The following is a 25,765-nucleotide window of genomic DNA, read 5'->3' as shown; positions in this document are numbered from 1 at the left end:
AAAAATGCTTTTAAAAAGAAAATTGTTTGGCTAATTCATTTGATTTTTTTATAAGCAAATTGTGTTTGGCTAATCTTTTTTAAAAAGTGTTTTTGAAAGTCAAATTACGATTAAGGGCATGTATTAATGTATTTTTAATATTAAGATTATTTTATAGAGAGAAATTAGTTTAAACATCTATTAAAAAAAATAAGTTAAAATTTATTTTTATTACATTAAAATGTTCATATTCAAATTTTCAATCAATATTATACATTTTTTGAAGGGTTGAAATATCTATTTAATATTTTTTTTCTTTTTTCTAATTTTACAAAAATATTATTGTTACCTTTTTTTTCTAATTCTGCAAAATATTACGTAAAATAATAAATAAAATAATAATAATAATACATAAAGGTAAAATAAAATTATTAAGTGAAACTTAACCAAACATATCATGAGATATGTTAATTAATCAATAAGATATATACTATATAACATTTTAATCTTAAAAAAATAATTTTCTGCTTCTGAATTTTTTAAGAAGTAAAAATTTTTACCTTCTTTCCAACTGCAGATAAATTATTTTTACTTTTATTTAAAAACAGTTTTATAGGTTTATCTAACATCTAATTTTTTTAAAAAAAATAAAAAATTTCAAAATAAATATTTCTAGAGCTTTGAACGACAATGTCAAATAGGCTCTGTTGAGAAATCAAAGATGCACTTTTCTCTTTCTTGCTTTTGGTTTTAGGCTTTTAGCCCTATATACTAGGTTTCCTTTTAAGAGAGATATTATAATGAAGCATAAAAGGTTTCAGTATTCTTCATACTTGTAAAAATTTAACTGCATCTAATATTTACGCCAAATCAAATAGTATATGTATATGGAAATACGATAATAAAAATAAAATATTAGGTTGAATATATCTATAGCCCCTTATATTAGTAGTCAATAAATTTTATTAACACTTGAATTATAATTTGTTCTAATTGAATATCTAAATATATGACTAATATGTTTCTATTATTGTTATTATTATAATTATACAGTGCCACCTCAAAATTTGAAAAATACTTGTATTCATATTTTCAAGTGTTCATTACGTAATCACATAATATGTCACTTTTTTTTAATTATACGCATTAGCATATTTTGAAACATATCTTAGAAATTTTAAGACATATTAAGGTTAAAATATATAATTAAAAAAGATGATCTTCTTTAAGTAATTAATTTATCTACATAATAAACACTTCAAACCAGGTCAATTTTTTTTTCCAAACATAAGCAAGTCACACTAATCAAGTCTCAGCTCAACCTACTTCTAAACTGTGGTCATAATTATTTAATTATGGTTTGGAGGTTAGCCCATAAGATATGCAATCTCTTTAGATTATAAAAAAATGTGGGCTTCATTGCGAAGGATTCTTTCTCAAAAAGAGATTGGGATATTTGCTTGAAGAAACTCAATACATCAAATAGTAGTTATTTTGGTCAAAATATATATTCAATCAACTTGTACAACTTAAAACCATCTTTTCGTTTATTTGTATACATATTTTCTTTAAAAAAATATTACTACTATTAGCAAATAACTACATAGAGCACTACTAGTAATCAACTATAAAATTTTAAAGTATAATTAATATAAATAATTTGGTAGGACAAATATTCTAATATCACTCCGAAATAACTACACAAAGTACTAGTAGTACTGAAACTTAAATTTTTTAAAATTTAATTAATATGAATAATTTACTTAATAATTCGGAAAGTGTCAAGTCAATGTAACTTTTTTTTTTGTTATAATTATCGCATCTGAGTCAATAAAGAACAAGTAAAAAAGAACTGAAAGAATACACGATTATATGAGGATTTCTTTTTGGCATCGGTTCAATTGTATGTCACCCTTATTTAATTTTAATTTTTCGGTCATATCGCCCTCGATCAGTTGATTGTCAATACTAATTTTATACGTTCTGCCTTTCAAGAGTTAAAAGAATGTGTTCAATAATACTAAAAATAAATTAATGTATACAACAAAATTAGACAACTCACCTAACTTTTTTTATATATACGTGACAAATGATGGGAAAATGTATGTGAAGTTTCTTTCAATTGTTTTTTCATGGGGTCATGTGGGCTATACTATATATTCCCTTTTATTTATCTCAAATATTTTTTTTTGTCAGGCAGATTCAAGAATACTTAAGTGGGCCACATTGATGTAGAAGCTCTTATTTATTTCCAATGTCTCAATTTATATAATTTAATTTAATTTTAATACAAAAATTAAGAAAGATATTTTTAAAAAATTGTGATTAAAAAATATTTAAAAGTTAAATTATTATTACATATATTTTTTATTCAAATTTTTGTAAGTAAAATAATAAGTAAGTCACATAAATTAGAACTCAATACCTTTTGAAACATACCAAGTATATCTCTATATATTTACAATACAAAAGATGATTTAGTGTAATAGAATCAAATCAATTGATCCCTTGCTGATTAATTTACTTATTCATTATTAATCTGACATGTTCGACCAACCATAAATAAAATAACACTCCTTCTGACTTGTCTTATTAGTTATTTTATAGTTTCTATTTATATGTTTGATGTTCTTTTTTACTAGTTAATTTTGACAAATTAATAAAGGATAATTTATTTTTTTTCTATTATATACTCAATTTATTTACATTGAGTTAATATACTTGAAAAATATAATGAGTAAATATATTTGAGATCCTATCAATTAATAGGTATACCAAGTCAAGATTTGACAATTAAAAAAAAACGGAGCGTATATCTCATTTTTTTCTTTTTTAATCTGTTTTTAAAAATATTATTTTTAAAAACAATTTAATTTTTATATATTTTCTTTAATAAAATGATTCACCATCACATAAACATCTCAACTAAAACAATAAATTTTTTAAAAAAAATTACTTTTTAAAATATCGTGCTAAGTCAAGGATATGATCGCAAAATAAGGATATAGATTCCTACGCATCAGGGGATTAACCTTTCCTAATACAAGTAAATTAATGCACACAAAGAAACAGTACACCAAATTGGTTCAATCATAGAGTAGTAGTAGCTATACTTTCCTGTTCTCTTCACTCTGTTTTCTAGAAGGCTCTCTCTGTTTCTCTCTACCAGTGAAGAAGTTCCATCTGCAACTCAGCTACCAGTTGCTTCTTCATTTTGCATAAGACAAGTATTTGTTGTCTTCAAACATCATTTTTCTTTCTATTTTTCACTTATTGATTTTGGGTTTTCTTGCTACTCCCTTTGTTGCTTACATAATTTAGCAGTTTGACTCTTTTTTCTTCTTCAAAGAACCCTATTTACAGAATCTTGAATTTAACCTGTAGTTTATAGGTTCTATTTGAATTAAGTGTCTTTTAAGTTGTTACCAAAACACTATTGGTAACTTGTAATTTTCTGAATTTGGGGTTATCTGGATTGTTCAAATCTGAAGGTTTTTCTAAGACCAACCTTGTAAAGATTCAATCTTGATTAGAATTTCAAGTGATTTGGGCGTTTTGACAGAGGTTCTGGAAGCTTCCTGTGTGATTTCAAGCTAAAAAATGGAACCCCCAATTTCTGAAAGTCAGGCCAATCTGTATTATAATAGTTACTACCTTGTATATGCTGTTTTGCCATTGTTGAAGCTCTTATGTTTAACTGTTATTGGTCTGATTCTTGCACATCCAAGAACCCAATTAGTTCCTAAAGCTACTTTTAAGCTTCTTAGTAAGCTTGTATTTGCTCTTTTCTTGCCTTGTACTATCTTTATTCACCTTGGTGAGACTATTACTGTCAAGAATTTTATGCGCTGGTGGTTTATACCAGCTAATGTGCTTCTCAGTACTGCAATTGGTTGTCTGTTGGGGTATTTGGTGGCGAAAATTTGTAAGCCACCTCCACAGTATTTTAGGTTCACTATCATTGCGACTGCGTTTGGGAATACGGGCAATTTGCCTCTTGCTATTGTTGGATCAGTGTGTCATAGTAGTGACAATCCTTTTGGTCCAGATTGTTACACGACTGGTGTGTCTTATGTATCGTTTTCTCAATGGGTGGCGGTCCTGCTCGTTTACACTCTTGTTTACCATATGATGGAACCCCCAATTGAGTACTTTGATGTTGTTGATGGGGGTGGTGAGATTCAGGAGCAATTACCTAGTAATGATTTAAGTAGGCCACTTCTAGTGGAAGCTGAGTGGCCTGGTATGGAAGATAGAGAAACTGTGCATTGCAAGACACCCTTTATTGCGCGGGTTTTTACAAGTGTCTCAACCCTTTCGTATAGTTCCATTCCAGATCCTGATAGTTTGGAGGAAGCGTCAGCTCCAACAAGTCCAAAATCTATTAGATGTTTAGCAGAGCCTCGGGTGGTTAGAAAATTAAGAATTGTTGCTGAACAAACTCCAGTTCGACATGTTCTCCAGCCTCCAATGTTTGCTATATTGTTGGCATTTATTGTTGGAATGGTTCCACCCATTAAATCTGTTGTTTATGGTAAGGAAGCTCCTCTTGAGTTCCTCACAGACAGTTTAAATATACTAGCTCAAGCTATGGTGCCTTCAGTTATGCTGATTCTAGGAGGAATGCTTGCTGAGGGTCCAAATGAATCTGAACTTGGGGTTCGAACCACTGTTGGCATCAGTGTAGCTAGACTTTTGGTCCTTCCTTTGCTGGGAACAGGGGTGGTCTATTTGGCTGATCAACTGAACTTTTTAATCCCTGATGATAGGATGTACCAATTCGTTCTTTTGCTGCAGTACACAACACCAAGTGCCATATTGTTGGGAGCAGTTGCTAGCTTGAGAGGTTATGCAGTCAGAGAAGCTTCAGCATTGCTCTTCTGGCAACATGTGTTTGCTCTCTTCTCTATTTCTATATACATTATAGTCTACTTCAAGCTTCTGCTTTCTTATGTCTGAGGTTTGTTCACAATATTCATGTCAATTTTTGAGTTCCTATGTAATAAGCGACGTGTCATTAGTGGTGATCATTTCAGTGTTTCTACTTGTTTTCAGTGCATTATTTAATCAACTGATGTACTAAACTTGTATGTGAAGGGTCTCTAAGTGGTGTACTTGATTTACCTATTCCAACAAACTACTCATATGTAGTGTGCGCCTTAGCTTTTCTATGTTTTGTTTCTATCTCTGTCACACAGATGCAGTGCAACGATTACTTTTATGAAGCATTTATCTGTCCCCAGCAAACAATTTTCGATATAGATCTTATATGTTCTATAAAAGTTGTGGCTTTCAAAGTTTGAGTTTTGGCCAAGTTCCACTATATGCTCTTTCTTGGGTGCTTTGTAGGATGGAACTGAGGCTCATAGTATTTTCTGGATTCAACCTAAGACTCTTGGAATTAACAAGCACAATGAACGAAAAACTGAATATCAGAATTAGGGACATACACTTGCTTTTGTGTCTTCATTTCTCTAAGGCAAATCATGTGAATTGGAACCTTGTAGATCTCCACTCGTATTCAGTGTGTTGTGGCAACAAGGCCATTATGTCACTCGGTCATCTGCAAATGTTCTATTTGTTGCTTGATGGAAATTGTACTTCGAGGCAGTTACTGCAAGGTCGAGTGCGACTAAATGAGCATAATAAATATCAAAAGGCAAACTAAGCATATGACATTATCAACTTTTTCCCCTTTGGACGTGCAAACTTTATATTCTACTATAAGAAATGTGTGTTTTGAGTTTTGACAATTATTTAGAAAAAGTTCAGAGAACTTTCGATTGATTAAAGCAAATTTAGCACACTTTTCTGTAAAAATACTTTTGAGAAGGAAGTAAAGCATTTAAAAGCAACAATTATCAAAACACGTTCGTTGATTCTGTTTCTTTTGACATAATCATTCTTTTCATACTTTTTAAAAGAAATAAACCAAAAACAAATAAATGTGTGCCTCTCAAAATTACTAAAAAAGGAAATATTCGAAAAGTGACCTTTAACATTGGTGACCTCCAACTTGTGTATGTTAAAAGGCTCATGACTAAGAAAAAAACTGTTGCTTTACCCTTAAACCATAATTCTGGAGAAAACCTATTCTGAAAGATTTGAACTTCGAGAAATTTTGTATGGCAAAATTGTAGAATAGGAAAATAAATCAAAAATGTATAGAGGAAGCAAAGAATGAAGTGATGAAAGAATAGTGTTTAATTTCTTCTCTTGTAAAAATGCTATCCCATTCTTGTAAGTTTTCCTCTTCTTCATAATACATACACTCAAAACTCAAAACTCTTCTCGATTCTTCAACGTATCGTCTGTTTTTTCTTCCTCTTGGCCTATATCGGTATTTTTTTTCTTCACAATTTTAATTTCATACTATCTAAGATTTCATGTTACATGATTTATGATTAATATAACAGAGACATGTGTCTAACTTATGTCGTTCTTGTTATAATTGATCATGTCATTTTGAAATATCTAACATAATGCAGCTGAGCTGTTTTGGGACCTGGAAGTTAGTTTCACAAAGTCTTTCATCTGAATAATGTAAGTTCATACATTCCAAAAGAAAAAGAAAGATGAACTACTATAGTACTCTGATAAATGTGAGATTATTTTGCAAAGTTAACACCAAACAAATGAATATGTGATAAGCGTCTTGCATAAAATCTTTTGTCACTTAACCCTATGCATTCTCTATATTGCTTGGTTAAGTGTGGAAACCTGGGGTGTTGGAAAGTATATTCCAATCATACGCCTTTGTTGCAGCATGCCTTGCCTGGTGATATTAAAGAATGAGAAAATTTTGCTTCGTATAGGATGAACATCCATGTTGAGTCTGCACCAAGGAAGATGGAAGAATGTAGGATTTGCCATGATGGTGATGATGATTCTAACATGGAGGTACCCTGTTCTTGCCGCGGAACCCTCAAGGTTTGTTGTGCTAACTATTTCCTCATTTATATTAGATGTCTGATTTGTTTCATATCTGAAAAAATATATGCTTACTGTTCTCACTTTAGGTGTTAACCATTCTAAAGGCAGGAGGACATATGGACGATACGAAGTGTTATATTTGAAATTTGTTACCATGAGTTTCCATTTTTAGAAATATTTAACTAGTTATTAGGACCAGCTCTTAGTAACTGTGCTCTCTACTAGAGCTTTGTAACGAAGCACATTTTGGATTCGTATCAGTCTAGTTGCCGTTTTCCTTTTAGACTAGTGCTGTCAAGTAAAAAACTGAAATTTGTGCTGACAGAAGCTGTTTCTTGCATCCTTATATGCATAATCATTTAGTAGTGATTTGTTCTAAATGAAGTTTTTGTATACGCAGTATGCACATCGCAAATGTGTACAGAGGTGGTGCAATGAGAAGGGGGACATCATCTGTGAAATTTGCCGCCAGGTTCAATTGTGATTGCACAGTTTCTTATGCTGTGTTCATTTTTTAAGATAGGACCTATAAATGTTGCTATTGTGTGTACTCTGTATATGCTGCTGAAAGTTGGTTGTTATTAACCACGTTTCTCTTTAATGTGAGATTGCAGAATTTTACGCCAGACTACACAGCACCAGCTCCTCTATTTGGCAGATTCACAATGAACACAGTGTAATTTTACCATCTGAAATTTTGCTGGTTATTTTCTTCACAAAACTGTTCTTTACAATTCCAAATAATAACTATGTCTGCTGTGCTTGGTTTGTCTTTGCTATCACAGAGGAAACTGGGATATTTCCATGGGTGGGGTTGATTATCATCATTTTGCTGCATTGGTTTCTACAGAAGACAATTTTGTTGATTATGAGTCAGATGAGTATACAACATTTTATCCAAGAAGTTTGATATGGTGTCGTATTGTTGCCATAACTGTAAGTTCCCTCTGCATGTATTGTGTGCTTCGTACATAGAACTTTTCAATAGATCTAGAGGTACAATCTTCACATTCGATTCTTCCCCTGTCCATGCAGTTTGTGCTTCTTCTGATGTTGCGTACAATGCTGCCAATAATCTTTGGTGTTGCTGGAGATAACTCGGTAACATTGGTCATGGTTAGTGGCACAGTTAAATTTCTTTGGAAAGAGAAACTTCTGCACTTTTCGTCGGAGTTGTTTATACATTCATGTTTATAGTTATCAGTGTTGAAAGCTATTGGAATGGTACTGGCAATCTACGTTTTGGTGAAAGCTTTTATTGCTGTGCGACATTGGAGGTATCAGCAGGTGGGTAAAGCATCAAAAACTTCAGTATACCAATGAAATATTGATACGAAATGCAAGTTACAAAGACCTGAATCAAATATTATTTACGATCTGTTGTTCTCTCTATGTTTGTTTTAGGATCCTCATCACTCAGAGATAGCCTCATCAGATGAAGAAAATGAATTTCCATTACAACAGCGTCAGCACTTCCAAATTGCTCCATCAAACGATGAGAATGAACTACCACAACAGCCGCCTCAGCCACATTTTATACATGTCCAATGAACCCCTGGCTTGAAAAAAGACATCTGAACAACCGCGAAAGTTTCACACTGCGACTTTTATGGCTCTATTATGGAGTATTCTCAGACAAATAAAGCAAAGCTGCAACAAAAGATCAAATGACCTCCTTTTGAGACATTTCTAGCTTTGCTTTTATGACTTGTACTCCATCCTACAATACAACGGTTTCGCTATAACAATACAATACTAAAATTTACTATCGATCCATATTGTATGAAGAGCCAAGATATTCTATTGCTAATATCAGGCAGAACTGATCTCATGAATTGAAATCCTTAGGTTTCAAACAGTAAGACACGGAGTGATTTGTGATTATGCTCTGTATATATAACTCATGTATAAAACACCAGCGATCTTCATCATCTCCACTTCTCAAGCCACACGCCTTTACCCAAAAAGAACCAAGTTGAAAAGGATAATGTGGCTTTAAAAGGCTTGAACATGACAGAATCGCCATCATACTTTTCTGAAGCCCTCGTTGAATAAAAAAATATCACCACAACAATAATTTGCTTATTCAAAAAACTTCCTATTGACCTGCATACTCAAAAAAATTAACGCACAACAATAATATATAGCTTAGATTTTTTATTCCCATAGAATTCTTATTCAACATAAACCATCTAAAAGAAGACAGACCCAAGTAAAACCACAAATAAAGAAGAAAACATGAAATACCGAACTAGTAAATAGACTCTTTATCACATAAGAACATGCCTAAATAATGAAAGAACATAAGCCTGCATAGAAAAGTTTAAATAAGGAAGGACAGTTGTGATATCAGTCTTCCTCGGACTCGGACTCGGCGCTCTGCAACCAGTCAATGAAAGGTTTAACATTCTTCCAAATTTTCGAGTCTTTTTTAACCCCAACAACACCCTCTTGATACCACTGCACTATAAATTCCTCCTCCAATACATCCGCATCATACAAAGCTTTCAAAACGAGTGCTACTTCTTTCACAGCTGCCGGGTTAGATTTCCCACAGAATTCCTCCAGTGCTCTCAGCAAACACAGCTGTGACCCATCCTCTTGACCAACAGCAGCAAGAAGATAACCTTTCTTCTTAATAAGCTCCTTGGCGAACGCTTTCTCCACACCATCCAAGAGTGCCTCGTAGACAGCAGTAACCATGTCCTGAGGAGATCCAGAAAGTGAATCCAAGAAAGATCGAAACTGGCTGGCCGTAACACCCATCTTTAGATGTACTTTGACCTCCTCAACAAGCGTCTCAAATGTTCTCTCTCCATTCTCAGCTTTGGGATCATTGTCAGATGGTGCAGAAATGACCTTGGTACTTTGATGCGCTTGAGTAGTAGCTGCCTTGGGCTTCTTTTCTGTCTCATTTGTGGAGAGCATAACCATTTCAGCTGTCACAGCACTCAACTGTTCCTGTATGCGCTGTTGCGCAGCTGCCATTGATGTATCAGTTTGCCATTGAACATCATCATCTTCTTCTTCCTCCTCTTCCCTGACATTCACATGCCTTTTGGGTGGGGATGCATGATCCTCGTCAGAGCCACTGGCTTTCTTTTTCAAGGTAGGTTTTGCACTGGCTTCCTTGGAAGAAACCTTTTTCTTTGTCTTCAGCTTCTTCAGCTCTTCATCAGCAGCTTCACCTTCCTTTAGACGCTCCTTTTCAGCTCTTCTCATTGCTTTCTTGTCTTTGGCACCCTTCTTAGACTCAGGTGGGTTTTTAAGAATAAAGGTTGTCAGCTTGTCTCTCATGTCTACATCAGAAATAAAACCACATGCAGCACACTTCAATTGGATCATCTGAGTTTTAGTGATAAGGATTTCAGTTTCAGGGTTTCCACACCCATAGCACTGAACATATTTCTTGATGAAAATCTCAAGAAGACCAGCAAGCTTAGCAGTATCATGAGCTCCATTGACAAGGGAAGTCCCAGTTTTTTCATCAAACTTCGACTGAGCTCCAAGCTCACACCCAAAATGTTTTGTGGTATAAGATGCTGGCCTTGCTAGAGCTTTGGCAATGTCAACCATGTTGACCACGTTTGTCTTGATGCCATTCCCACGCCCCTCTATCTTGGTAATCATCCTGGGCATCTTATACCTGTAGAAGGCATCATCACTGTTGCCGGCTCCAATATTCTGCAAAGCCATTTTTGATTCAGTGAAAATTCCTAAATAAAGTGTTAGGGATTTCCAGATGTTCCTTTGGCCCAAAATTTGTTGAGAGAAAGTTGTGTCTGGGTGCAGCCACTAAGCTCTAAGTGTCCTTCCTGAAATAAGTCAAGATGCATACAGTCAACCCTATCAGAAATATGATGACACCTTTTTCTTGACGTTGGGCAATATTCTCCAAGCAATCCAACGGATCCCAAATAGAGAGTGGCTTGTTTGGACATAAAAGAAGCTTCAACTTGAGAAACTACAACTTGAAACCCACGCAGGTAAGATGCCCACAACCTTCAGAAAGAAAAGCCACATCACAAGATACAAAGTAAGCTCCTGTTACCTTCTCAATAAAAAATGAGTAAGTTGTAAATGAATTTTTTTTTTAAACCTGCTACCAAATATAAGCAATGTAAAAATAGAAAAAAGGGAAAACTGATAAATAATAACAGGTTGCAGATTTTGCTTCCACCTTAGAGGAGATTATCAATCCAATTGTTTCAGTTGTATAGCTGAAGCAAGTAGTTGTAAATTTAATGAAAAAGATATGTATATAAATAAATAGAATGCTATAGGTACCGTTGTCATTACTTGGGCATATTTATGCGCTAAAGCATAACATTACTTCGGCAATGAGTTTCTGAATTGTAAACTACAGTAACACTCGTTTTAAAAGACATATAGTTGTAAAATTATAGAACTCAAACGACAGACCCCTCATAAATCGCATATCTGTATTTCTGAATTGCAAAGTAAAGTAACACTTGCTAGCAAAAAAAAAAAAAAAAACCATTAGAGATATCCCACTCACTAATGGCCTACTCTTAAACGAACCAGCCATTGTTAATATAACCTACTAATCGCATTAGCTTAGCTTAGTAAATTAGGGTAAACATCATTCAACCATCTAAAATTTCACAAATTAATATTAAAACACCTACCAATTTCTATTTCTAGATACTCATAACCAGCTCATATAAATCAGAGAAACACAGAACAGAACCATCGATTATAGTTATACATATAAATTTGGTTCTAATTAGTCAGCCATTGACATTATACACAGAGAAAAGAAAACTAGATAAGTATAAACACATTGATAAATCATAAATTAAAAACACGAAAGCGGCATTGAATCAACAGTTGAGAATGATCAAAAGTAGAGAACAAATAGAAATCTTACCGATTGATTGAAGAAAATGGAGGAACTGGTAAAGGAAGATTTAGGGTTAATAAAATATATAAAGGTGAATAGATGAGGCGGCGTATAGATTTCTTAATATATAGGGTTTGAAGGAATTGAAGAGAAGAGTAAAACCAATCCAGATACTTCTCCGACCCTCTAAGAAATTTCAAATTCTATTTCCTGATTTTTGTTTCTAATTTTCATCTAAACCTCTGAAATAAATCCACGTGTTTTCATCTTGGCCGTTTTTATGTCTGTGTCACATATGATTCGGCCACGTGTCATATGAAAATCTGCTTCACAGTTTCACGTTTTTTCCGTCAAAAAATTTACGAATAGTTTTGTTTAATATAATGGAACGACATGTGGCAGATAAAATAGGTCGGACTTGAGCAAGCATAAGGGTTCGGTATTGGTACGAAAATATCTGAGACCGATTTAGGGTGTGGAGTCTATCTAGCTCAAGAAATAAATGACATCAAGTATAAGAAGTTGTTTTAAACAAGTTTGTCTTATGTGAGATCTCGAAATTTTCACTGACCATTATAAGATGGAGAAAAATGCACGATCGAGGGATCATACGGGTGAGATTTACGGAAATAAAATTCTAGGGTTTAGATATTAAAAAATCCTATTATTATTTTCTGAACTCATTGCATAGTCACTATTTTATAATTTATAACAACAAAAGGCTTTTGTTTTATATTGTTTTAGGGTTCTTTCGCCAAGTCTGATATCGGTACGAAAATATCTGAGATCGATATTAGAGTGTTAAGCTCGTCTAATTCTAGAGACCTGATTCCAAGTACGAAGAAGTTGTTGGATCACATGAATCCTTAAACAAGCTCGTCGTCATGTGAGATTTTCATCGACATTATAAGATGAAGATAAATGCACCATCGAGAGATCATATGGGGTGAGATTTATGAAAATAGAACTCTTAAGGGTTTAGATATAAATAATCTTATTATTACTCTTTGTACTCATCGTAATACTCACTATTGTACCATTGCAATAACAAAATTCTTTGTATTCAAAACTTTTGATTTATATTGCTCTAGGGTTCTGAGTTCTCTTTTAAGACGACACAAAATTCATATTCAAAATTACCTTGTTATATTTATTATTGATCTAATAATTGTTTGTCATCTGTTATTGCAATTTTATTTTTATTTTTTAGTATATATAGATTGTTTGGTTTAATTTACGTGAGTTTAGATCACACAAACAAATTCAACTATACTTTTTAAGGGTAAATAAATTTAAACTTCAGAGTAAATTTAGATATTGATATTTCAAACTTTTTACCATAAAACTACATAAAGTTATTAATTTACTTCCTCCTTTAAAGGAAAATGGTGAATTTCAAAAATATAATGATTAATATCTAACTAGGTAACTCAGCCGCGCTACGCGCAGTTATCAATTATATTTATTTATGATGTACACTATATTTATAATCAAAAATTAAAGATCTGCAAATACTAATGACCTAACGAGCTTGGAGGCCATAACACCGTCTCCATTCTTAGCCTTGTCCATCATGTAGACATAATAAATCAATATAAGAGTGTTAAGTTTGTCTTATTAGCACATATAAGGTAATTTTTTATTTTTAACTACTTGAAATAAAAGTAAAAATTAAAATTTTAAATATAATACCTCTAATTTCATCGAGATGTTTCACAAATAATCAATCAAATTTATTATTTATTTTTTCTAATTATATATATAAATCATACACAATTATATACATATTGTACATATACATACCGTTTTAAGTTTAAGCGGTTAATTGACCAACTATCTACATTACTTCGATTCATTGAGATATTTGCTCTATTAAAACTGAACATTGTTTTTAGTAAGTTGTACCCTGTTCGTACATAGATATTTTGGGTTTTATCTCATTGTCTTGTGAAAGAAAGTTCAACTACACCTTATTATATGATTTTAACTTACTAACAAAACATTATTAGAATGAACATATGTACTACCCTTTTTGCATTATTTTGGACTAAATTTATTGGCGAACTCGTACAAAATAAATACAAGACAAACTTCCACTTAAATATATATAATAGCCGGAGGAAATATAACATATTGATTAAGTAAAATATTGAATTCATCTAAGACTGTTTGTTAAAAATAAAACTCGAGAATTTTAGTATAGTAAATTATCCTATTATAATAGTAATAAAATAAATTTATCCTTGCTTAAATTATTTTCATTCAGTTCATACTCTTTTATTGAGGAATAAATCTTGACCCAAACATATGACACGGGAGTTTGAATTTAACCAAACAATTTTTAAACACTAAAACCAATCATTCATATGCAAAAAGAATGAAAATAATAAAATTAATCAATTTCAATACAACAAGAACATTCATATTCAATGTTTTTTGATAATTTAGCACATCTTAATAACCATATTCATAGAAAAATCTGCTTACATAAAATAATGGAAAAAAAATAATAAAAACCAAGGAGAATAAAAAAGGCAGAATAAACATTAATGAACATGAAGACTTTTTAAAAAGTTGATTCCTTGCATGTAACAAAATCCAGCAAGTGATATATTTTTTTTTTGATTAGTGAACTCGTGAAGATACTCAGATAACGAACGCAAGAACTCAAAATCTACCCATTATCAAATCGACAACATAAATGATTATCAAGATTTTTGGTTAGTAAAATTTAGATACGAAGAAGAGAAAAGATGAAGAAACAAAAGTTTTCAATATAATAATTTATAGGTATTATTGGTAACTGATATGAAGTTGAAGAGACAAAATAATATTTAAAAAATTAATGTGCCCATAAACTTTAACTTATGATTACCGTTACTAATTTCTAAAGTTAATAAGCTTTATTATTTCGTTTCTTCAAATTAATGTTTCTTTATAGGCACATTAATGAACATGAAGACTTTTTAAAAAGTTGATGCCTTGCATGTAACAAAATTCTAACAAGTAATATTTTTTTTTTGTTGATTAGTAAACTCGTGAAGATACTTGGATGACGAACGGAAAAACTCAAAATCTACCCATTATCAAATCGACAACATAAATGATTATCAAGATTTTGATTTGTAAAATTTAGATTCGAAGAAGAGACAAGATGAAGAAACAAAAGTTTTCAATATGATAATTTATAGGTATTATTGGTAACTGATATGAAGTTGAAGAGACAAAATAATATTTTAAAAATTAATGTGCCCATAAACTTCAACTTATGATTACAGTTACTAATTTCTAAAGTTAATAATCTTTACGGAAAAGGGTCAATATTGCCCCTGAACTATGCGAAATAGACCACTTATACCCTCTATTACATTTTGGGATCAAAAATACCCCCGCAGTTATCCCAGGAGACCACAAATACCCTCAAGAGCTAACACCCCAATTTTTTAGTGATGTGGCAAGCCACATGGGACTAATCCCTCCACCTAAGCATTGCCAACTAAGATTCACTACAAAAGAACTTGACTTTTAGTGGTCGCCACAAAATCCCAAAATATTGCCACTAAAGGTTATGAGTGATTTTTCGTGGCGACTAAGGCTCCAACAACCATTCGCTAGTAAAACCTATTTTTTCAACAAAAAAATATGATAATTAATTTTCGATTGCGACCTAATTTTCTAAAATAAATAACTTGCAATATCCATATTAAAAACATCCAATATTATTACGAAAAATAATCAAAATTACTTCTCGATTCAAATCTCCTACTTTATAAATATAATGCATAATTGTACATTTTATACATTTACATATGATATAAAAATAAAACATATAGTGTCTTCAAACTCCTACTTAATCGATATCATATTTGGTTTTTTAAAAACAATGAAGAAAAAAACACAAAATTAGAATTTAATGTTAAAAACTTTTAGTGACGATTTTCTGGGCTTTTGTGGCGACTGTTGTTGCCGCTAAAGGTCTAATTCTTTTGTGGTGAATCCTAGTTGGCAACGCTTAGGTGGAAGGATTAGTCCCACGTGGCTTGCCACGTCAACAAAAATTTGGGGTGTTAACTCTTGAGGGTATTTGTGGTCTCTTAGGATAACAATAGGGGCATTTTTGATCCCAAAATGTAACGAAGGGTATAAATGGTCTATTTCATATAGTTCGGGGGCAATTTTGACCCTTTTCCGTAAGCTTTATTATTTTGTTTCTTCAAATTAATGTGTCTTTATAGGTACTTAATAGAGGCGTTTCAGCAAATTCGGCTATATTATTAATTGACTATGTTTAATGTTTTGTAAATATTTTAAATGAAATTAAGTCTTTTAAAATTAGAAAAGAAAGTAAAAAAAATCACAAAATAAATAAATAAATAATATATATATATATATATATAAAAGGAAAAATACAAATAAAGAAGATAACAAAAATACCTTATATTATATAGATATATAAATTTCTTGAATTGAATAAAAAAATAAAAATAAGTAAAAAAGAACAAAGAAAGGAAAAATACTGAAGTAGTGATTTATTAAGAAAATGTTATAAACATCATTAATAATGAGATTTAAGGGAAAATCGTACAAAAATATTTTTAAAAATACCTTTTATATTATATCTTGAATTGAATTATTTTATTTTATTTTAAAAAAAGAATAAAGAAAGAGAAAAAAAGTGATTGAAGAAAATGATATAAATATCATTAATGGTGAGATTTGGGGAAGAAAATAGTAAAAGCATAAATTAAGCAATATTATAGGATAAGAGAATAATAGCATCAATGATAAAATAAATTAAATATGACTATTGATGAAGAAAGATTCAAAAATCACTATCTTTAATATTTAGATGATTTTTTTTTGTATTTTAAAATTTAAAAAAATGGCAGAAAAAAAACCATAAAAAAGATAAGTAAGATTGAATCTCATAGAGAGTGTTACATCACCGTTTTCTCATTCAGCATTATTATTATATATAGATTCCCAAAATTAGCTTGGAAGTCAGTTTGTTACTAAGTAAAAGTTTAATAATTTAATTTTAACCTGCATATTAGAATTGGCATATAATTAAAAGTGGTATTAAATCAAGGTAGTTTATTGTTATGAACATGCTTAACCTTCACACACAAAATTATTGAACCCCCAAATAGCTGTAATATAATATCCAGATGGAGCGGGGAATCTAATTATTTGTAATGGGAATATTCGAAAAAAAATAATTGAAATATACAAATTATATTATTCTCAAATAATAATGACGACATTTTGAACAAAGTACGTCAAAGATTATAATAATCGCGATTTCAAAATTTATTTGATGCCCTACCTACTGTTGCATTTTGAAACCACGATTTAATAGTGTTCTTTTTTATCTCTTCCCTTTATTTTTGTTTTGGGGATACTCGTCACCCAAAGATTGTCTCATCAGATGAAGAAAATGAGCTAGCATTACAATAGCGTCAGCACTTTCACCACAATAATATTTTGTTTATTCAAGAAAGTTGCTATTGATCTGAATTATTTGGAGTTTAAATGCATATTTATTCACAGACTGAATAGGCATTTAAACTCCAAATAATTCAAGAAAGTTACTATATTCAGATCAATAACAACTTTCACCACAATAATATTTTGTTTAAATGCATATTCAGTCTGGATAAATTTTTTTGATGCCTACTGTTTATTCAGACTGAATATGCATTTAAACTCCAAAATAATTCACCCACAACAAGAATAAATAGCTTAAGACTTCCCAAAGAATTCTTATTCGCCTTAAAACATCAAAAAGAAGACAGACACACAACACACGACAGAAATATAAAAGTACAGACCCAAAAATAAAGGAAAACATGAATTCCGAACTAGTAAATAGTCACTCGCTAAGCAGGAACCTGCCTAAATGATGATAGAAGGTAAACCTTCAGAGAACAATCTAAACAAGGAACGACAGTTGTGATCTCAGTCCTCCTCGGACTCGGACTCAGCACTCTGCAGCCAGTCAATGAAAGGTTTGACATTCTTCCAAATTTTAGAGTCCTTTTTAACCCCAGCAACACCCTCTTGATACCACTGCACTATAAATTCCTCCTCCAACACATCAGCATCATACAAAGCTTTCAAAACAAGTGCTACTTCCTTCACAGCTGCCGGGTTAGATTTCCCACAGAATTCTTCCAGTGCTCTGAGCAAACGTAGCTGTGACCCATCCTCTTGACCAACAGCAGCAAGAAGATAACCTTTCTTCTTAATAAGCTCCTTGGCGAACGCTTTCTCCACACCATCCAAGAGTGCCTCGTAGACAGCAGTAACCATGTCCTGAGGAGATCCAGAAAGTGAATCCAAGAAAGATCGAAACTGGCTGGCCGTAACACCCATCTTTAGATGTACTTTGACCTCCTCAACAAGCGTCTCAAATGTTCTCTCTCCATTCTCAGCTTTGGGATCATTGTCAGATGGTGCAGAAATGACCTTGGTACTTTGATGCGCTTGAGTAGTAGCTGCCTTGGGCTTCTTTTCTGTCTCATTTGTGGAGAGCATAACCATTTCAGCTGTCACAGCACTCAACTGTTCCTGTATGCGCTGTTGCGCAGCTGCCATTGATGTATCAGTTTGCCATTGAACATCATCATCTTCTTCTTCCTCCTCTTCCCTGACATTCACATGCCTTTTGGGTGGGGATGCATGATCCTCGTCAGAGCCACTGGCTTTCTTTTTCAAGGTAGGTTTTGCACTGGCTTCCTTGGAAGAAACCTTTTTCTTTGTCTTCAGCTTCTTCAGCTCTTCATCAGCAGCTTCACCTTCCTTGAGACGCTCCTTTTCAGCTCTTCTCATTGCTTTCTTGTCTTTGGCTCCCTTCTTAGACTCAGGTGGGTTCTTAAGAATAAAGGTTGTCAGTTTGTCTCTCATGTCTACATCAGAAATAAAACCACATGCAGCACACTTCAGTTGGATCATCTGAGTTTTAGTGATAAGGATTTCAGTTTCAGGGTTTCCACACCCATAGCACTGAACATATTTCTTGATGAAAATCTCAAGAAGACCAGCAAGCTTGGCAGTATCATGAGAACCATTGACAAGGGAAGTCCCAGTTTTTTCATCAAACTTCGACTGAGCTCCAAGCTCACACCCAAAATGCTTTGTGGTATAAGATGCTGGCCTTGCTAGAGCTTTGGCAATGTCAACCATGTTGACCACGTTTGTCTTGATGCCATTCCCACGCCCCTCTATCTTGGTAATCATCCTCGGCATCTTATACCTGTAGAAGGCATCATCACTGTTGCCGGCTCCAATATTCTGCAAAGCCATATTTGATTCAGTGAAATTTCCTAAATAAAGTGTTAGGGGTTTCCAGATGATCCTTCGGCCCAAAATTTGTTGAGAGAAGGCTGTGTCTGGGTGCAACTACTAAGCTCTATGTGTCCTTCCTGAAATAAGTCAAGATGCATACAGTCAACCCTATCAGAAATATGACTACACTTTTTTCTTGACGTTGGACAATATTCTCCAAGCAATCCAACGTATCCCAAACAGATGGTGGCTTGTTCGGACATAAAAGAAGCTTCAACTTGAGAAACTAAAACTTGAAACCCACGCAGATAAGATGCCCACAACCTTCATAAAGAAAAACCACATCAAAAGATAAAAAGTAAGCTCTTGTTACCTTCTCAATAAAAGAGTAAGTGGTAAAAGAAAAATAAAAACCCGTTACTAAATATAATCAATGTAAAAATATATAAAGGGAAAAATGATAATTAATAACAGGTTGCAGATTTAGCTTCCACCATAGATAGAAAGGAGATTTTTAACCCGATTGTTTCAGTTGTATAGCTAAAGCAAGTAGCTTTAAATTTAAGGAAAACCATGTCCCAGAAAAATTATGTATATGAATAAATAGAACTCTATAGGTACTGTTCTTATTACTTGGGCATATTTACCCGGTAAAGCATATCATTAGTTGGGCAATTTACTCATTGTGTATCTGAGCTTCTGAATTGTATACTACAGTCCACTTGTTCTAAAATTATAAATCTCAAAAGGTCTGAATAGCAAACTACTGTAACACTTGCTAAAAGAGAAACCTATTAGTATTGTAAAAAAATGGACTCAAGAGATAAGTTGCTCACTAATGGCCTAGTCTTCAATATAGAATTGATCAGAGTTCTTCAAAACCCATAGCCTACTAATTGCAATAGCTTAATAAATTAGGGTTCCATGCTCCGACCATCTAAAATTTCACAAATCATGCATCAATCATCAAAACTAAAGATACCTATCAATTGCTAGATACTCATAACTAGCTCATATAAATCAGAGAGAGACGGAACAGAAGCATCGATAATGGTTATACATATAAATTTGGTACAATTTACTCCGCCATTGACATTATACCAAAACTAGACAAGTATAAACACATTGATAAATCATAAATTACAAACAGGAAAGCGGCATTGAATCAACAGTTCCGATTGATCAAAAGTAGAGAAAAAATAGCAGTAAATAGAAATCTTACCGATTGAATGAGGAATTGGTGAAGGAAGATTTAGGGTTAAAATAAAATATATAAAGGTGAATAAATGGGGCGGCGTATCTATTTCTTAATATATAGGGTTTGATTGAAGGAATTGGAGAGAAGACTACTCTAGAAGAAATTTCAAATTTAATTATTTTTCCTTTTTTGTTTCTAATTTTCTATATCTAGCCTCTAAAAATGTATATAGGGTTTGTTTCCACGTTTTTTAATCTTGACCGTTCATGATGGTTGTGTGAAGACCTACTAATTCAGCCACGTGTCACAATACAGTCTCCCTGGACAGTTTCATGTTTTTCCTAGTCAAAAATTACATAATACTAACACAATCAACAAAAGTTTTTTGTATTTACGATATTTTTATTTATATTATTATTCTAGAATTCTGAGCTCTTTTTTTTAGAGCTGCACAATATTCATATTCATATTCAAAGTAAAAAGTTGTATTAAATCAAGGTAGTTTATTGTTATGAACATAGTATTTAACCTTCAAACTAAAAATTATGAAATCCCTAATAGAATTTAATTATTTGTAATGGGGATATATGAAATAATCATAAAAGCTGTATTATTCTCTCAAACAATAATGATGGCATTTCAAACAAAGCATGTGAAAGACGGATCCGGCTCCTCTCCATTTTCTCCAAGTTTTAGCTTTAAATTGAAGATTCATGTCATAGTTTATAATTAATAATTGAGATCTAATTAATTAAAGCAAAGTCCTAACCATAGTTATTTATTTTCATATATTTGCTTCTTAAATATTTTTGCAATCCAACAATTCTAGATTTACATTATATTTTTCCTAAATACAATTAAAAGAATTTCTTTTCTTAATTATATGAGTAATTTTTTGTTGATATTTTACTTTTTTTCCCTAACGTTTTCCATTTCTCAAATAATATTTGCCAAATAAAAAAATTAAAAATTGTGACATGACGTTTTTTATTTATTTTAAGAGTAAAATAAATTTTGCCATTCAACTTTATTTTTTTTCTTTTTCCCTAAATGGAGTCCATATTGCTCTATAGACACCGTAGCTCTTAATACTCTATTAGAATATTAAAAACGTTTAACTGTATTATAATTTTTTTCAAAAAAAATAAAAATTAGTAAAAGTTTTAAATATGTATGCATGGCAGTAAAGAAATTTTTAAAATATATTTATGGAAAATTTTATGGATTGCAAAAATATTTAAGAAACAAATATATGGAATTAAATAATTATGGTTAAGACTTTGCTTTAATCAATTAGATCTCAACCATTAATTTTAAACTATGACATGTGTCTCCAATCCAAACTAGAACTTGGGAGAAATGAAGAGGAGCCGAATCCGTGAAAGACTATAACAATCGTGATTTCAAATTTTATATGCCTTTGTTTTTTATATATTTAAAATTTTGACACAATTCTATCTTATAAATACCTACTCCCTCCGTCCTTGTTTAGTTGTCCACTTTAGAAATGACACACAGATTAAGGTAACAATGATTAGCATAGTGAAGTTACAATTTTACCCTTATAGTACAATTTACAATTCCAAAATAAATTCACTCAAGATAACTAATCAATGCTGGGAAGTTCATAAGTTTATTTACTTTATTTATGACAACTTTATTTAAATAAGGGTATAATAGGAAAAATTTGTTGTCCTTTCTTGATTTGTCAAAATGGACAACTAAAAGAGGAAATATGGACAACTAAATAGGGATGGAGGGAGTATCTTATACTCCCTCCGTCCCTATATAGTTGTCCACTTTAGAAATGACACACATATTAAGGCAAAAATGATTAGCATAGTGAAGTTACAATTTTACCCTTATTAATTATGATTCCAAAATAAATTTATTCAAGATAACTAATCAATGTTGGGAAAGTTTAAATTTTCAAGAAGTTTAAATGAGGGTATAATAGGAAATTTTTTTTTGTCCTTTCTTGATTTGTCAAAATGGACAAGTAAATAGGGACATCTAAAAGAGAAAATATGGACAAGTAAATAGGGACGGAGGGAGTAAGGTCTATAATGATTAAAGTAAAAATTAGGCAAATGACATAGTATAAGAAAGAAATTACTTCCTTTCCCTACTCTTTCATTAATTACCAAAAATCCCTTTTATTAGTGTTTTTCGGATACATAATATAGCAGTGTGGATACTTAATATAGTAGCGCAGATACTTTAATTAATAACGGGCAGATACTTAAATTATTAAGTTGTTAGCAGCACGAATACTTAATTAACGGGCGGATGCATAATATAGCAGCGCGGATACTTTAATTAATAACGGGCAGATACTTAAACTAATAAAGTATCCGGTTAAGTTGAATTGGGGGAAAATAAGGGATTTTTGTATTTTAGTAAAAGAGTAGGGAAATATTGAAAATAGGTAAAGAAGTGTTGTGTATTTAAGTAATTTTTCCATGATTAAACAATTCAAATTTTAAACTTTGATGAATTTTGTTTCTAAAAATAGTTTTTCGTGTAATTGGGGGCCCAAGACCTGGTCGGCCCACTTGAAGTCTCAAAGTCCCAAAGTATATAATTCAGTATTTGACGACTTTGACGTTATTACAACTTTTGGTTCGTTTAAATCCAACTCCTCCTCCTTTATGTCCTTCCATTGTTCTTTTCGTTTTAATTTAGGCGGAATGACCTGGGAGACCCATGTACTTGACTTCGTTTGTAAGTTGGACCCTCTTACTTATTAATTTGTCAACCGAATCCCTAAACTCATCAGAATGTAATATTTTAAACCTTTTTCTCATCTCACTAATGTGTGTGAAGTACAATTGCTTACACGTGGAATTACATGTCATTAAAAATGACATGTAAGAAATTACATGTTAAAAATTAAAAAAAATCAATTAAGTCCCTTTTGTAATTTCTGAAAATTTTAGATAAGCATTTTTTAAAAAATAAATAAATTCCAAATAAGCATGTTCTTCATATTTATTCCAAATTGAACACTTAATTCATGTCAAATAGATGAGATTTTTCCTCATTTGACTTGAAAATTCAAATACAAGTTCACCACCACAAATCCAACTAATCCCAATCACAATTTTGAATCAATTTCACAATCACAAGACCCATTTGTTATTTTTCAAGCTTTCTCTAACTTATCAATTGAATTTTAATTTTTCAATATCCACCATTATCATTCGTGTTAATCCATTGAAGCCTAAAAAAACAAATACTAATAATCTCAATACTTTTAAACTAAAAACCTAAAATCTAAAAGACTTTTAGACTAAATGGTTAGGGTGGGCGGCTGAAATGTAGTGAAAAAAAGAAGTGTGGGTTGAGAAGAAAGGGGATGAAGGAGAGAATCAAGAGGAAGAGCGTGGATGTGGTGGATAAAATTCCAAGAAGAAGAGAGAAGGGGGGCTGGGGATGGAGGAGAGAGGGATGTGGGAGGGATGATTGAGGAAGATGGTTTTTTTAAAAAATAAATATTTAATTGATAATTATTATTATTATTTAAATATTTTTAATGTAAAACACCTTATTTACTCGTTGTCAAACGCGTGTATTCACGTAAATTTCCAACTCAACATTATCAATGCCACATAAGTTCAGTCAATGGTCAAAGGGGTTTAAAATATTGTGTCCTGATGAGTTTAGGGGTTCGGTTGACAAATTGATAAGTAGGAGGGTCCAACTTACAAACGGAGCCAAGTACATGGGTCTTCCAGGTCATTCCACCTTTAATTTATTTATTCTATTTTAATTTGAAATGTAATGTAAGAAGATTTTTAAATTTTATGGTATTAAATTAAATATGTGTCAAATATATCAAGATTAACCTTTTTATCTATTAGTCTTATACATGTTATGTGGAATATTTTTCAAAAAAGGAAAAAAAAACATTTAAAAAAGAACAGACTAAAAAGAAAAGTAGAACAAAACAAATTGAACGAAAAAATACCATAACTTTATGTACAATTTATTTGAGCCGAAGAAAAACATGGTTCCAATATCGACAGACGACCAAACTTAGCTTGGTCCTCCCATATTTTGTGACAAATATTGCGATACTCTCCTAAAAGTAGGCATTTGTTTCTCATTACTGAAAAATAAAAAAGAAAAATTATGAATTAATCAGTTTTGACTATATTTTAATACAAATCAATCTAATTTTATAATGGATTCAGTTAGCAGAATAAAAAAAGAATTGAGCTGGTAAATAAATGAGTCACTAATCCTTCTAATAATTTAAACGAGTTGGAAGATTTATTAAGTTTATATGAACTAATTTTGTCGCCCCTAATCATCTCATATCCGGTAATAAAGAAGATATCTGGATAGGCATTAATACCTAATCATCTCTTACCCCGTGATTAAGAAGATATCTAACAACTACTTTAAGAAATATAATCAAATAATAACAATGGTTAATTTAAACAGATAATACGACATGCATGATTGTTGAATAAAATTACATTTATACTTTTGGTACTATCCATGCAGTTTCAAAAGTCAGCATGGTTGATGCATGTATATTTAATTACAACATATATTAACTCTAATATTGACTTAGTAAATCATAAAATTATAACTTCTAAGAGTAAAATATGAGTGTTAACTTCAAATTCCCTATATTTTATTATCGCCACCTAAACAAATTTTGTTTTGGTTCAAAAAATTCAATTTTATATCGTACTTAAACACCAAATTAAATTCCATTGTTGAGTTTTATGTTGTCTGGTATGTGTATATATTCATTATTTTATCTTTACGAATCGCGTACTACACTTATATTTTACACGTTTTGTATTTTAGCTAGGTATAAAAAATAAATTAAGATATATCAAATAAAAATATTGAATATGTGCATTTTGGTGTATAAAAGATAATTTTGGGGTCAATATGTGTCTATATTTTTGTTACGCGTATAAATTAAATTAAGATATATATATAAATTAAGTTACTTGAATATGTGTAATTTTCCTTTTTGGTATATAAAAGGGAAAGAAAGACGAGTTTATGTGACAAGTTGGGGCTGCTTAACATTAAAAAATAATATGACTACTTTGTACTAGGTTTAATTGTTAAATATATACGACCATGGCGGGCGTTTATTTGTACAGGAAAATATTATTTAAGAAATAGTTAATATATATATAAGAAATTTAACTAATCACGTTCTATTAGGATATACGCACTCATTATAAATTTAAGAAATGTTAATATATGTACGTACTCATTATAATTAGTTCCCTCATAATTTTTATGATCACTGGAAATTCCAATTGTTTTTACATATTTGTTAGTTTTTTGTTTTAATTTGTTTATCTGATTCTTATTTGATACGGACTTTAAGAACAAAAAAAGATTTTTGTATTTATCTTATGATCTTTAATTGAAAATATGTGAAATGTATCAAAATATCTTTTAAATTTATGATCTTAAATATGATACATAGAAAATTAAAATTACAGATTATCCAGAAACAAGACAAT

At 31.5% G+C, this 25,765-nt stretch overlaps 4 protein-coding genes across 5 annotated transcripts; 2 read left to right on the top strand and 2 right to left on the bottom strand.

The window, feature by feature from the left end:
* The first annotated feature begins 2,949 nt into the window (after positions 1-2,949).
* On the top strand, positions 2,950-5,172 carry LOC125822552 (protein PIN-LIKES 2-like). The gene has a single exon (XM_049501963.1). The coding sequence runs from the start codon at positions 3,580-3,582 to the stop codon at positions 4,936-4,938; it is 1,359 nt and encodes a 452-aa protein (XP_049357920.1). The 5' UTR covers positions 2,950-3,579; the 3' UTR covers positions 4,939-5,172.
* Positions 5,173-6,744: 1,572 nt separating this feature from the next.
* On the top strand, positions 6,745-8,635 carry LOC125822563 (uncharacterized). Its single transcript, XM_049501975.1, has 7 exons — positions 6,745-6,909; positions 7,313-7,384; positions 7,527-7,588; positions 7,698-7,848; positions 7,948-8,028; positions 8,110-8,199; positions 8,317-8,635. The coding sequence occupies exons 1-7, from the start codon at positions 6,796-6,798 to the stop codon at positions 8,461-8,463; spliced, it is 717 nt and encodes a 238-aa protein (XP_049357932.1). The 5' UTR covers positions 6,745-6,795; the 3' UTR covers positions 8,464-8,635.
* A 416-nt stretch (positions 8,636-9,051) lies between these two features.
* On the bottom strand, positions 9,052-19,406 carry LOC125822553 (eukaryotic translation initiation factor 5-like). 2 transcript variants are annotated; one of them, XM_049501964.1, is made up of 2 exons: positions 19,253-19,406; positions 9,052-10,779 (listed from the first exon to the last, which is right to left on the bottom strand). In XM_049501964.1, the coding sequence occupies exon 2, from the start codon at positions 10,606-10,608 to the stop codon at positions 9,262-9,264; it is 1,347 nt and encodes a 448-aa protein (XP_049357921.1). In that variant the 5' UTR covers positions 10,609-10,779; positions 19,253-19,406; the 3' UTR covers positions 9,052-9,261. The 2 variants fall into 2 exon arrangements, with proteins under 2 accessions (XP_049357921.1, XP_049357922.1); XM_049501965.1 differs by lacking the exon at positions 19,253-19,406 and adding an exon at positions 11,804-11,994 and having other exon boundaries at positions 9,052-10,914.
* On the bottom strand, positions 17,718-19,255 carry LOC125822554 (eukaryotic translation initiation factor 5-like). The gene has a single exon (XM_049501966.1). The coding sequence runs from the start codon at positions 19,079-19,081 to the stop codon at positions 17,735-17,737; it is 1,347 nt and encodes a 448-aa protein (XP_049357923.1). The 5' UTR covers positions 19,082-19,255; the 3' UTR covers positions 17,718-17,734.
* Positions 19,407-25,765: the final 6,359 nt, after the last annotated feature.

Source organism: Solanum verrucosum, unplaced genomic scaffold (assembly GCF_900185275.1).
Source record: "Solanum verrucosum unplaced genomic scaffold, falcon-dt-bn FXZP01000103.1, whole genome shotgun sequence".
NCBI classification, from domain to species: Eukaryota; Viridiplantae; Streptophyta; class Magnoliopsida; order Solanales; family Solanaceae; genus Solanum; species Solanum verrucosum.
Note: the sequence above shows the minus strand (reverse complement) of the source record. Positions and strands in the feature narration are given on the sequence as shown.

Excerpts from the sequence above, each read along its gene's own strand:
- LOC125822552 (XM_049501963.1), top strand. The coding sequence starts at position 3,580 with ATGGAACCCCCAATTTCTGAAAGTCAGGCCAATCTGTATTATAATAGT.
- LOC125822563 (XM_049501975.1), top strand. The coding sequence starts at position 6,796 with ATGAACATCCATGTTGAGTCTGCACCAAGGAAGATGGAAGAATGTAGG. Across the intron at positions 7,589-7,697 it reads AGATTCACAATGAACACAGT|AGGAAACTGGGATATTTCCA; the intron begins GTAATTTTACCA and ends TTGCTATCACAG. Across the intron at positions 8,200-8,316 it reads GACATTGGAGGTATCAGCAG|GATCCTCATCACTCAGAGAT; the intron begins GTGGGTAAAGCA and ends TGTTTGTTTTAG.
- LOC125822553 (XM_049501964.1), bottom strand. The coding sequence starts at position 10,608 with ATGGCTTTGCAGAATATTGGAGCCGGCAACAGTGATGATGCCTTCTAC.
- LOC125822554 (XM_049501966.1), bottom strand. The coding sequence starts at position 19,081 with ATGGCTTTGCAGAATATTGGAGCCGGCAACAGTGATGATGCCTTCTAC.